The sequence below is a fragment of the Salvelinus fontinalis genome, chromosome 2 (assembly GCF_029448725.1).
Source record: "Salvelinus fontinalis isolate EN_2023a chromosome 2, ASM2944872v1, whole genome shotgun sequence".
Lineage (NCBI taxonomy): Eukaryota > Metazoa > Chordata > Actinopteri > Salmoniformes > Salmonidae > Salvelinus > Salvelinus fontinalis.
The window spans coordinates 66256485-66270141 of NC_074666.1; the positions used below are offsets into that span (position 1 = coordinate 66256485).

General features: G+C 45.1%; 1 protein-coding gene across 2 annotated transcripts in view; it reads right to left on the reverse strand.

Annotated features, from left to right (window-relative positions):
* cpt1a2b (carnitine palmitoyltransferase 1A2b) overlaps positions 1-13657 on the reverse strand; it is a 54026-nt gene that overhangs the window by 8552 nt on the left and 31817 nt on the right. For both annotated transcript variants that reach the window (XM_055882798.1, XM_055882787.1), the window contains exons 14-15: positions 3572-3736; positions 1101-1229 (exon numbers count right to left, since the gene is read on the reverse strand). In XM_055882798.1, coding sequence (XP_055738773.1) covers positions 1101-1229; positions 3572-3736 — 294 coding nt within the window. The remainder of the gene's footprint in view (positions 1-1100; positions 1230-3571; positions 3737-13657) is intronic.

Consider the following 13657-nt stretch of genomic DNA (forward strand, 5'->3'; position numbering starts at 1 on the left):
GGGGAACAAAACATAAATATTTTGGGTCCATGGCCAGGAAACTCCCCAGACCGTAATCCCATTGACAACTTGAGGTCAACCCTCAAGAGACGGATGGACAAACAAAAACCCACAAATTCTGACAAACTCCAATCATTGATTATGCAAGAATGGGCTGCCATCTGTCAGGATGTGACCCAGAAGTTAATTGACAGCATGTCAGGGCGGATAGCAGAGGTCTTGAAAAAGAAGGGTCAACACTGCAAATAATTGACTCTTTGCATCAACTTCATGTAATTGTCAATAAAAGCCTTTGACACTTATTAAATGCTTGTAATTATACTTCAGTATTCCATAGTAACATCTGACAAAAATATCCAAAGACACAGAAGCAGCAAACTTTGTGGAAATTAATATTTGTGTCATTCTTCTTTTAGCCATGACTGTATGTCCCAAAAAACTTGTGACATCACAGTGAACATAATGTAGGCCTACCTGTTAGGGTAACATGGGGTTACCTGCCAACTGCGAAATGACGGCAATGATTTTGCACTGGCGCATCGCCACAGTTAAATGACTGCAGAGGAAACACTGGTGTGAAGCACAAATGTCTTGCATCGCTCTCATCTCAATATCTGTGTCTAAGTGCTAATATTTATTGCCTCTTGACATATGGATATTGCAAATGTCAATATCACAATTTCAATTTGAATTTAATTAATCTTATTGACAAGCATACCCATAACATGATGCAGCCACCACCACGCGTGAAAATATGAAGAGTGGTACTCAGTGATGTGTTGTTTTGGATTTGCCCCAAACATAATCCTTTGTATTCAGGATATACAGTTAATTTCTTCGTGTTTTTTTTAAGAGTCATCAGTGTCTGAAGAAAGAATGCAAAACCCTTTGAGTGAAACGCGTTTCTTCCCGAAATGACCTTATTTATACTGGAGTGAAATCTGTTTCACTATCAAGTGTGAACACATTCATTCCGAAGTGAATGCGACTCCGCATCAATAACACAGTAAAACCTGTGAAATCTATTTTCACTGAGCCACTGGGAAGGTTCTAGAAGAACTTATGAGCACCATTAAAACATCCCCAATTAGTAAGCCTACCTCTCCGCTCTCCACAGCTTTAACAAAGGCACAGCCCTCAGTGGAGCAGGATCGTACAGTCTCAGTCCTCCCCTCTCGGAACAGCCGTGTCATGGAGGCCTCGTAGGTGAGGCAAAACGTCTTACGATCCTGGGAGACAAAAAAGATAAAGGGAACATTATTAGTATAATTATCTGAAATTATCAGTATTCTTCTCAATGTTCATGGATGGTAATAATGTTTTATGTATTTTTTTTTTTAAACCTTGTACAGCTCAGCATATTGCACAATTTTATTATACAGCAATAGCCAATTTCCGTGGTAGCCTACTCTAATTCTATTCCTAGTTGCAAGATGTTATTGTAAAATATTGTTATTGTATTATGACACATTTTATTCAGTTGTAGTAGTCTAATAATGTCAACAACCTCTTAAACAAACACCTGTGTACTATGTAAGAGAAGGAGAGGAATGATCGAGGGAATGAAAGACACCTTTACTGGAGGTCACTGACGCCAGTGGCATGACTCAACTAGTCCCTGGTCTTTCCAAAAATTCCTAACAGTTTGACATGCCAACAGTAAAGCATCCTGAGACCATTCATGTGTGGGGTAACAGACAGCTGCAATAACAAGCAGCTGCAAGAGGCAGCTGTAATAATGTCAGCTAGATACTAATTTAGCAATAGAAGCTAGCTAGATTTCAGATTTCTTGTTTTAGCTTTGATTAATTCAGTGATTTAGGCAATGGGCCGCAATGGAAGACGGACTTCTAAAGAACTTAAGAACACTTGTAATCTATGAATAGGCATAGAGGGTCTTCTCAATGTTGTATATATAGTGCCTTCTGTAAAATATTCAGACCCCTTGACTTTTTCCACATTTTGTTAGCTTACAGCCTTATTCTAAAATTGATCTACACACAATACCCCGTAATGACACAGCAAAAACTGTAGAGCCATTTTTGCTAATTTATTACAAACAGAAATATCACATTTACATAAGTATTCAGACCCTTTACTCAGTACTTTGTTGAAGCACCTTTGGCAGCGATTCCAGCCTCGAGTCTTCTTGGGTATGACACTATAAGCTTGGCACACCTGTACTTGGGGAGTTTCTACCATTCTTATCTGCAGATCCTCTCAAGCTCTGTCAAGTTTGATGGGGAGCATTGATGCACAGCTATTTTCAGGTCTCTCCAGAGATGTTAGATTGGGTTCAAGTCCGGGCTCTGGCTGGGCCACTCAAGGACATTCAAGGAGACTTGCCCCAAAGCCACTCCTGCATTATCTTGGCGGTGTGCTTAGGGTCTTTGTTCTGTTGGAAGGTGAACCTTCGCCCAGTCTGAGATCCGGAGCGCTTGGGAGCAAGGATCTCTCTGTACTTTGCTCTGTTCATCTCTCTGTTCTTTGCCTCGATTCTGACTAGTCTCCCAGTCCCTGTCGCTGAAAAACATCCGCACAGCATGATGCTGCCACCACCATGCTTCACCGTAGGGATGGTGCCAGGTTTCCTCCAGACCTGACTCTTGGCATTCAGGCCAAAGAGTTCAATCTTGGTTCATCAGACCAGAGAATCTCGTTTCTCATGGTCTGAGAGTCCTTTAGGTGCATTTTAGCAAACTCCAAGTGGGCTGTCATGTGCCTTTTCCTGAGGAGTGGCTTCCGTCTGGTCACTCTACCATAAAGGCCTGATTGGTGGAGTGCTGTAGAGATGTTTGCCCTTCTGTACTATACTCCCATCTTCACTGAGAAACACTAGAGCTCTGTCAGAGTAAACATCGGGTTCTTGGTCACTTCCCTGACCAAGGCCCTTCTCCCCCAATTGCTCAGTTTGGCTGGGCGGCCAGGTCTAGGAAGATTCTTGGTGGTTCTAAATTTCTTCCATTTAAGACTGATGGAGGCCACTGTGTTCTTGGGGACCTTCAATGTTGCAGACATTTTTTGGTACCCTTCCCCAGATTCATTCGCCGTTATGGCTCGGTTTTTGCTCTGATATGCACTGTCAACTGTGGGACCTTATCTAGACAGGTGTGTGCCTTCAATGGGTCTGAAAACTTTCGGAAGGCACTGTATGTTCTAGGAATGTCGTGCTTACCCTGTAGTAAGCTAGCTGCAGAGCCAGCTGAATGAAGGATGTCCCCTTTAACTCACCCAGTAGTAAGCTAGCCAGGCACGTGCACAGATTGAGCTCAACCAGTGCCCGAGCACCTGCCCTTTTGCCCGCCTATGAAAAAGTGCCCTCGTTGCCTGGTCGAATTTTTTATTTTATTAAATACTTTTTAAATTTTATTTAGAGTCTCATTTACATTTTTTGTTTTAATTTTAAAATGTAAAGAATTGCACATCAACATAGCTAATTTCATAAGCTGCTTGAATCCCAGCAAATACCCCCTCCGCTGCCCCTAAGAGCACCAGCACCCCCAATGATCTGTGCACGGCCCTGAAGCTAGCTGCAGAGCCAACTGGTTTAAGGAAATTCCCTTTAACTCACCCTGTAGTAAGCTAGCTGCAGAGCCAATTGAATGAAGGCATCTGGGCTGATCTTCAGCTTTTTGATGCATCCCTTCCCAAAGTCCCTGAAGGGGAAGACATGACAGTCCACATCGTCAGCTAGGGCCTGCGCCACAGACAGAGAGATGGACACCTGCTCCTGAACCTGAAGAGAGAAAGATGGAGGGGTGAGGGGAGGAAACACTTTAAAGCTTGTTAATGAAAAATAACTAATACAAATTAAGACCTCTTTCATAACGAAACTATATCTAGACACATCTTGGTAACTCATTGACCAGACAATCCTTTCAGACCTAGCGCCTAGTTAATCTCTCTCTGTCGAACCGTCTGGTTTCCAAGTGCCTCAGAAGGGGACTTGACTGGAAGCCTGTGGCAGGAGCCACAGGCAACAAGCACGACATCGTCAACTGCCTTTGATGGCATATCCTTACTTTTTCTATTTGACCGTGTACACTGCACATCATATGTTACAGGACGGCTAGCAGGGTTACGCTCGCTAGTTATTAGAATGAACAGATGTTCCTACTACCTCGGGTTACAGGGAATTATTTATGTGGTGCACCATAGCAAAACACTTTTCTGCCTCGATTTGGCCCCATGCCTCATAGTCGTGTGATTCGCTCAGAATTTGAATTGATTATCATGTCACTCAGTAAATCGACCCCCCATAAGTCCCAAACAGTCCCAGGCTCTATGCGCCAGCAATTCGAGCCTGGGCACGAGATTAGTGCGTAGTAATTCAGAGGGGTGGGTTAAACGTGGAAGATACATTTCGGTTGAATGCATTCAGTTGTGCAACCGTCTAGGTATTCACTTTCCCTAGTAGGCTGTAAGGGTTAAAGGGCGGGGGAGACACAACAGATGTGGAAGTGCCACTAAAAGAATGCTCCCCCAGTCTCTCTCCGTCTGACAACAACATCTGGTTGAGATCATGGGAAGTCATGGCAGAGCGAGAGAGAGCACATATTGATGGGAGGGTATTTCTCCCTTTATTTAAATCTTTGTCACCATCTCAGGTATTCAATAATAAGGCCAAAGAGGACTGAGAGAGAAAGGAAGAGAGATAAAGAACCACAAGAGATGAAGAAAGATAGAGGATAGAGAGGACGCAGAAAACTAACCCATGCTTCTGTCACTTCTAGATTAGGCTACTGCAATGGGCTACTCTCCAGCTACCCAGATAAAACACTAAACAAACTTCAGTTAGTGCTAAATACAGCTGCTAGATTCTTGGATTGAACCCCCAAAAATGTATCATATGTGGGCTTGATTCGGTCATATTTAGCAAAATTAGAAATGTTTTTTATTTATTTTTTAAATTGAATAAAAGTAGAGACTCTAGAAAATGGTATATCATACACTACAGTTGAAGAACAATGGGAAAGTAATTCTGCTTTGAAAGTTGACAAACTTGTAACCCCACTTTTGAGAAAATGGACCTTGAATGTTTTGGTACACCTACTGGAGCGCTCTTCTTTGTCTACACCCATTTAGCATCGTTCACACCCACTTAAGCCTTAGCCCCACTCATCTCTTTAAGGATTCACATGTGAGGCCATGTGCTAAACATAGTGAGTACGGTAGTGTATTAAACAACCAAAGATTAAGACTAAAGCCTGGTTTATACTACGTCTATCGACATGTCTGTATACAGTTTCCACAGTGACATCATGAACTTCCTATTGTCGTCAGATATCAAACTTATTATGAAATAGTATAAATACAAAAACGTCAGGTGGCATGACATCAGCAGCCTGGTGGTCCAAAATAGCATAACTGGTGTATTTTAACACCAATAAACCCATCAGTTTAAAAATGAATTTAGCACATACTGATGGGAGAGTACTTCTCCCTTTATCTACACGCAGCAAAAAAAAGAAGCGTCCTCTCACTGTCAACTGCATTTATTTTCAGCAAACTTAACGTGTAAATGTGTGTAAGTACATAACAAGATTCAACAACTGAGACAAACTGAACAAGTTCCACAGACATGTGACTAACAGAAATGGAATAATGTGTCCCTGAACAAAAAAAAGGGGGGGGGGGGGTGTCAAAATCAAAAGTAACAGTCGGTATCTGGTGTGGCCACCAGCTGCATTAAGTACTGCAGTGCATCTCATCCTCATGGACTGCACCAGATTTGCCAGTTCTTGCTGTGAGATGTTACCCCACTCTTCCACCAAGGCACCTGCCCTGTTCCCGGACATTTCTGGTGGGAATGGCCCCAGCCCCAGCCCTCACCCTCCAATCCAATAGGTTGTTTTGCAGGAAATCACGCACAGAACGAGCCGTATGGCTGGTGGCATTGTCATGCTGGAGGGTCATGTCAGGATGAGCCTGCAGGAAGGGTACCACATGAGGGAGGAGGATGTCTTCCCTGTAATGCAGTGTTGAGATTGCCTGCAATTACAACAAGCTCAGTCCGATGATGCTGTGACATACCACCCCGGACCATGACGGACCCTCCACCTCCAAATCGATCCCGCTCCAGAGTACAGGCCTTGGTGTAACGCTCATTCCTTCAATGATAAACGCAAATCCGACCATCACCCCTGGTGAGACAAAACCGTGACTCGTCAGTGAAGAGCACTTTTTGCCAGTCCTGTCTGGTCCAGCGACGATGGGTTTGTGCCCATAAGTGACGTTGTTTCCGGTGATGTCTGGTAAGGACCTGCCTTACAACAGGCCTACAAGCCCTCAGTCCAGCCTCTCAGCCTATTGCGGACAGTCTGAGCACTGATGGAGGTAATGTGCGTTCCTGGTGCAAATCGGGCAGTTGTTGCTGCCATCCTGTACCTGTCCTGCAGGTGTGATGTTCGGATGTACCGATCCTGTGCAGGTGTTGTTACACGTGGTCTGCAACTGCGAGGATGATCAGCTGTCCATCCTGTCTTCCTGTAGCGCTGCCTTAAACATCTCACAGTACGGACATGCCTCCTTGCAGCATGCCTAAGGCACATTCACACAGATGAGCAGGGACTCTGGGCATCTTTCGTTTGGTGTTTTTCCAGAGTCAGTAGAAAGGCCTCTTTAGTGTCTTAAGTTTTCATAACTGTGACCTTAATTGCCTACCGTTTGTAAGCTGTTAGTGTCTTAACGACTTTTCCACAGGTGCATGTTCATTAATTGTTTATGGTTTATTGAACAAGCATGGGAAACGGTGTTTAAACCCTTTACAATGATCTGTGAAGTTATTTGGATTTTTACGAATTATCTTTGAAAGACAGGGTCCTGAAAAAGGGACGTTTCTTTTTTTTGCTGAGTTTACATTTACATTACATATTATCCAGAGCGATTTACAGTCGTGAGTGCATACATGTCATACTTTTTTCTCCGTACTGGTCCTAATCTTCTGCTTCTGTCTCAGCTCTTCAATAATAAGGCCAAAGAGGCCTGAGATAGAGAGAAAGACAGTGAGAGATCAAGAAAGATGAGAGAATACAGAAAAACTAATCCATGCTTTAGTCACTTCTAGATTAGACTACTGCAATGCTCTACGGCTACCTGGATAAAGCACTAAATAAACTTCAGTTAGTGCTAAATACAGCTGCTAGAATCTTGCCTAGAACCCCAAAAAATGATCATATTAATCCAGTGCTAGCATCTCTACACTGGCTTCCTGTTAAGGCTAGGGCTGATTTCAAGATTATACTGCTAACCTACAAATCATTACATGGACTTGCTCCTACCCATCTCTCTGATTTGGTCCTGCCGTACATACCTACACGTACGCTACGGTCACAAGACGCAGGCCTCCTTATTGTCCATAGAATTTCTAAGCAAACAGCTGGAGTCAGGGCTTTCTCCTATTGCACTCCATTTGTATGGAATGGTCTGCCTATCCATGTGAGAGACACAGCCTCGGTCTCAACCTTTAAGTCTTTATTGAAGACTCATCTCTTCAGTAGGTCCTATGATTGAGTGTAGTCTGGCCCAGGGGTGCAAAGGTGAACGGCAAGGCACTGAAATGACGTACCGCCCTTGCTGTCTCTGACCTGGCCAGCTCCCATCTTTCCACTGGGATTCTCTGACCCTATTATAGGGGTTGTGCGGTGAGGGACATCTTTGTGGGCTATACTCATCCTTGTCTCAGGGTAGTAAGTTGGTCTGTTGCTATCCCTCTAGTGGTGATGGAGGCTGTGCTTTGTCAAAATGGATGGGGTTATATCCTGCCTGGTTGGCCCTGTCTGGTGGTATCGTCGGACGGGGCCAGTGTCCCCCCGACCCCCCGTATCAGTCTGCAGTATCTATGCTGCAATAGTCTATGTGCCAGGGGTAAAGGGTCAGTCTGTCCTATCTGGTGTAATTCTCCTGTATTAAGTATGCACCCTCAAATCCCCTGAATATCAGTATAAAAAGATGCATATATTTAATTCTAGTGGGAGAGGGCTCACCTGATTTTTCTGACTAGCGAATTGAAACTTTTAAATGAAAAAAAGCCTAGTCAATTTATGAAGTGGAAAAAGTAGCTGGCTGAAAATGTGGGTTGGGCTAATGACTAACTAGACGCGTCAGGCCAGCTTCCCATGGAAGTTTGGTTCCCAGGGGTTGAATCAGGCCGAGAACCAGGTTTGGGGTTTTCTAGACAAACACTCACTTGTTAACTTTCTATAAATGCATTTGTTCAAGGATGGAAAACCACCCACAACAGCCTGGCCTAAACCTGTTACATGAGCAGTAATGGAAACCCCCCTGAGAGTTTGAGAAGAACCACACGTCCTTCCGCTTTGCATACAGTAATATTTACATTATGATAGTTTTGATGTTTTAATGACGGCCCGGGTTAGTTAGTGGTCCAGAGAGACTGTCACTGATGGTAACTTATCACCACTGTTAGAGGACATAGATTACCTTGTAGGCTTTTTGAAGTGGCGTCTTTATTTGATTACTCATAGTTAATGCCGTCTTATTTGGCCGACCCCGGTGCAGGTTAACTCTGAAGAATTCGTTGTCATTGAAATTTACCTGGCTAAAAAAGGTGAGCCACATTCGTATGACTGGTTATCCAGAGTTGAACTGGGAGTTGAATAAAGTTACCTCACTAACTCCTCAAACCTGATTTGTAGGATACCCCTCCTGTTCTTTTCTTGGGTTGAAAACTGTCAGCCACTCTTGAAGAGCAATGGAACTCAAACAAAGTGGAGCATGAACAACAACATTCAGTAAAGCCAATGCTTCAGTCTGTAGCATCGTAGACATTACTATTGAGAGTCGTTTGCTGTGGAGTGGCATGACACACAAGTACTTAAGAGTTCGATCCAACCAGCCAGGGCAGAGTAGACCAGTTAACCACATGTGATTTCTATTTTCAGTTCCAACGAGAGAGAGACAGAGGCCTCTTCCAACGAGAGAGAGAGACAGAGGCCTCTTCCAACGAGAGAGAGAGAGACAGAGGCCTCTTCCAACGAGAGAGAGAGAGACAGAGGCCTCTTCCAACGAGAGAGAGAGAGACAGAGGCCTCTTCCAACGAGAGAGAGAGAGACAGAGGCCTCTTCCAACGAGAGAGAGAGAGACAGAGGCCTCTTCCAACGAGAGAGAGAGAGACAGAGGCCTCTTCCAACGAGAGAGAGAGAGACAGAGGCCTCTTCCAACGAGAGAGAGAGAGACAGAGGCCTCTTCCAACGAGAGAGAGAGAGACAGAGGCCTCTTCCAACGAGAGAGAGAGAGACAGAGGCCTCTTCCAACGAGAGAGAGAGAGACAGAGGCCTCTTCCAACGAGAGAGAGAGAGACAGAGGCCTCTTCCAACGAGAGAGAGAGAGACAGAGGCCTCTTCCAACGAGAGAGAGAGAGACAGAGGCCTCTTCCAACGAGAGAGAGAGAGACAGAGGCCTCTTCCAACGAGAGAGAGAGAGACAGAGGCCTCTTCCAACGAGAGAGAGAGAGACAGAGGCCTCTTCCAACGAGAGAGAGAGAGACAGAGGCCTCTTCCAACGAGAGAGAGAGAGACAGAGGCCTCTTCCAACGAGAGAGAGAGAGACAGAGGCCTCTTCCAACGAGAGAGAGAGAGACAGAGGCCTCTTCCAACGAGAGAGAGAGAGACAGAGGCCTCTTCCAACGAGAGAGAGAGAGACAGAGGCCTCTTCCAACGAGAGAGAGAGAGACAGAGGCCTCTTCCAACGAGAGAGAGAGAGACAGAGGCCTCTTCCAACGAGAGAGAGAGAGACAGAGGCCTCTTCCAACGAGAGAGAGAGAGACAGAGGCCTCTTCCAACGAGAGAGAGAGAGACAGAGGCCTCTTCCAACGAGAGAGAGAGAGACAGAGGCCTCTTCCAACGAGAGAGAGAGAGACAGAGGCCTCTTCCAACGAGAGAGAGAGAGACAGAGGCCTCTTCCAACGAGAGAGAGAGAGACAGAGGCCTCTTCCAACGAGAGAGAGAGAGACAGAGGCCTCTTCCAACGAGAGAGAGAGACAGAGGCCTCTTCCAACGAGAGAGAGAGACAGAGGCCTCTTCCAACGAGAGAGAGAGACAGAGGCCTCTTCCAACGAGAGAGAGAGACAGAGGCCTCTTCCAACGAGAGAGAGAGACAGAGGCCTCTTCCAACGAGAGAGAGAGACAGAGGCCTCTTCCAACGAGAGAGAGAGACAGAGGCCTCTTCCAACGAGAGAGAGAGACAGAGGCCTCTTCCAACGAGAGAGAGACAGAGGCCTCTTCCAACGAGAGAGAGACAGAGGCCTCTTCCAACGAGAGAGAGACAGAGGCCTCTTCCAACGAGAGAGAGACAGAGGCCTCTTCCAACGAGAGAGAGACAGAGGCCTCTTCCAACGAGAGAGAGACAGAGGCCTCTTCCAACGAGAGAGAGACAGAGGCCTCTTTCAACGAGAGAGAGACAGAGGCCTCTTCCAACGAGAGAGAGACAGAGGCCTCTTCCAACGAGAGAGAGACAGAGGCCTCTTCCAACGAGAGAGAGACAGAGGCCTCTTCCAACAAGAGAGAGACAGAGGCCTCTTCCAACAAGAGAGAGACAGAGGCCTCTTCCAACAAGAGAGAGACAGAGGCCTCTTCCAACAAGAGAGAGACAGAGGCCTCTTCCAACGAGAGAGAGAGAGAGAGAGAGAAGGAAGGAAACAGGGAGATGAAGGGGAGAAGAGGAAAGCATACTGTAGGGAGAGGAAGAAGGGGTAAGAGGAAGGAATAAGAGAATGAGCGGTACTAATAAGGGGAATTTGGGAAAGGCAAGCCCTCATGAAGCAGACAGTTTGAGAGTTGAGGCAACAGAGGGAGAGAGAGAAAAAAACAGCTAAAGAGTTGGTAGTGACAATGTCCAGGTGAGTGAGCGAGTGTGTGAGCGAAAGAAAAATGTCTCATCTCAGTGGGGAGAAGCAATGCGACACGAATAGACCCTTGAGCCTTTGTGATGTACGGAGGCACCTGTGTATGTGTGTGCTGTTATCAATGTGAAGGCTTCACTATTCTAATGAGCATAGAAATACTGCAAGTAAGTTAGGGCATGTAATAAGTAACAGGGGCAAAGTCCCCGGTCATTAGGCGACCAGGCTGTGTGTGTATATTATGTACTTTGTGTTAGGGCACACCTACTCATTCAAGGGTTTTTCTTTATTTGTACTATTTTCTACATTATAGAATAATAGTGAAGATATCAAAACTATGAAATATGGAATCATGTTGTAACCAAAAAAAGTGTTAAAGAAATCAAAAAATATTTTATATTTGTGATTCTTCAAATAGCCACCCTTTGACTTGATGACAGCTTTGCACACGCTTGGCATTTTCTCAACCAGCTTCACCTGGAATGCTTTTCCAAAAGTCTTGAAGGAGTTCCCACATATGCTGAGCACTTGTTGGCTGCTTATCCTTCACTCTGCGGTCCATCTCATCCCAAACCATCTCAATTTGCTTGAGCTTGGGGAATTGTGGAGGCCAGGTCATCCGATGCAGCACTCCATCACTTTCCTTCTTGGTTAAACAGCCATTACACAGCCTGGATGTGTGCTGGGTCATTGTCCTGTTGAAAAACAATTGATAGTCCCACTAAGCTCAAAGCAGATGGGATGGCGTATCGCTGCAGAATGCTGTGGTAGCCATGCTGGTTAAGTGTGCCTTGAAATCTAACTACATCACAGACAGTGTCACCAGCAAAGCACCCCCACACCGTAACACCTCCTCCTCCTCAATGCTTTATGGTGGGAAATACAGATGCGGAGTATTGTTTTTTTGCAGCAATTCGACCATGAAGGCCTGATTCACGCAGTCTCCTCTGAACAGTTGATGTTGAGATGTGTCTGTTACTGGAACTCTGTGAAGCATTTATTTGGGCAGCAATTTCTGAGGCTGGTAACTCTAAGTAACTTATCCTCTGCAGCAGAAGTATCTTTGGGTCTTCCATTCCTGTGACGGTCCTCATGAGAGCCAGTTTCATCACAGCGCTTGATGGTTTTTGCGACTGCACTTGAAGAAACTTTCAAAGTTCTTGAAATTTTCCGGATTGACTGTCCTTCATGTCTTAAGGAAATGATGGACTGTCATCCCTCTTTGCTTATTTGAGCTGTTCTTGCCAAGTCCATAATACGGACTTGGTATTTTACCAAATAGGGCTATCTTCTGAACACCACCCCGACCTTGTCACAACACAACTGATTGAGTCAAATGCATTAAGGAAAGAAATTCCACAAATCTGAACTGGGAGCTGTGTCGGGCTGAAAGCACAACCCCCACCTGTGGACGTCGGGCCCTCATACCACCCTCATGGAGTCTGTTTCTGACCGTTTGAGCAGACACATGCACATTTGTGGTGTGCTGGAGGTCATTTTGCAGGGCTCTGGAAGTGCACCTCCTTGCACAAAGGCGGAGGTAGCGGTCCTGCTGCTGGGTTGTTGCCCTCCTACGACCTCCTCCACGTCTCCTGATGTACTGGCCTGTCTCCTGGTAGCGCCTCCATGCTCTGGACACTACGCTGACAGACACAGCAAACCTTCTTGCCACTGCTCGCATTGATGTGCCATCCTGGATGAGCTACATTACCTGAGCCACTTGTGTGGGTTGTAGACTCCGTCTCATGCTACCACTAGAGTGAAAGCACCGCCAGCATTCAAAAGTGACCAAAACATCAGCCAGGAAGCATAGGAACTGAGAAGTGGTCTGTGGTCACCACCTGCAGAACCACTCCTTTATTGGGGGTGTCTTACTAATTTCCTAAAATTTCCACCTGTTGTCTATTCCATTTGCACAACAGCATGTGAAACTTATTGTTAATCAGTGTTGCTTCCTAAGTGGACAGTTTGATTTCACAGAAGTGTGATTGACTTGGAGTTACATTGTGTTGTTTAAGTGTTCCCTTTATTTTTTTGAGCAGTGTATATTTTCATTTGTTTAACCAAAAAAAAGTTGAATGAGTAGGTGTTCTAAAACTTTTGACCAGTTGTGTATGCAAAATTCTGAGCTCTGTAACTGTCAACCAGTCAGTCAACCAGCCAGCCAGTCAGTCATAGCAGTACATTGAGGTAATTTCCAGGAGTGGAACTCCCCAGCGTTCCCACAGACAGGCAGTTAACACAGTAGAAGCCAGGGGAAGAGAGCACTGCACTGCTGAGGTAGAAGTAGGGAGAGAAGGTGGAGACATACAGTGCCTTCGGAAAGTATTCAGACCGCTTTACTTTTTCCACATTTTGTTACGTTACAGCCTTATTCTAAAATATATTAAATATTTATTTTTTCCTCAGAACTCTACACACAATACCCCATAATGACAAAGCAAAAACAGAGTCTCATAGGAAAGGGTCTGAATACATCCGTAAATAATAATAAAAAATATATTATTTACGTATGTGTTCAGACCGTTTGCTATGAGACTCGAAATTGAGCTCAGGTGCATCCTGTTTCCAATTCAATTGAATTCACCTGTGGTAAATTCAATTGATTGGACATAATTTGGAAAAGAACACACCTGTCTATATAAGGTCCCACTTATATAAGGTCATAGCAAAGGTCCCACAGCAAAAACCAAGCCATGAGCTCAGAGACAGGATTGTGTCGAGTCACAGATCTGGGGAAGGGTACAAAAAAAAACTGTCTGAAGCCATGAAGGTCCCTAAGAACACAGTTGCCTC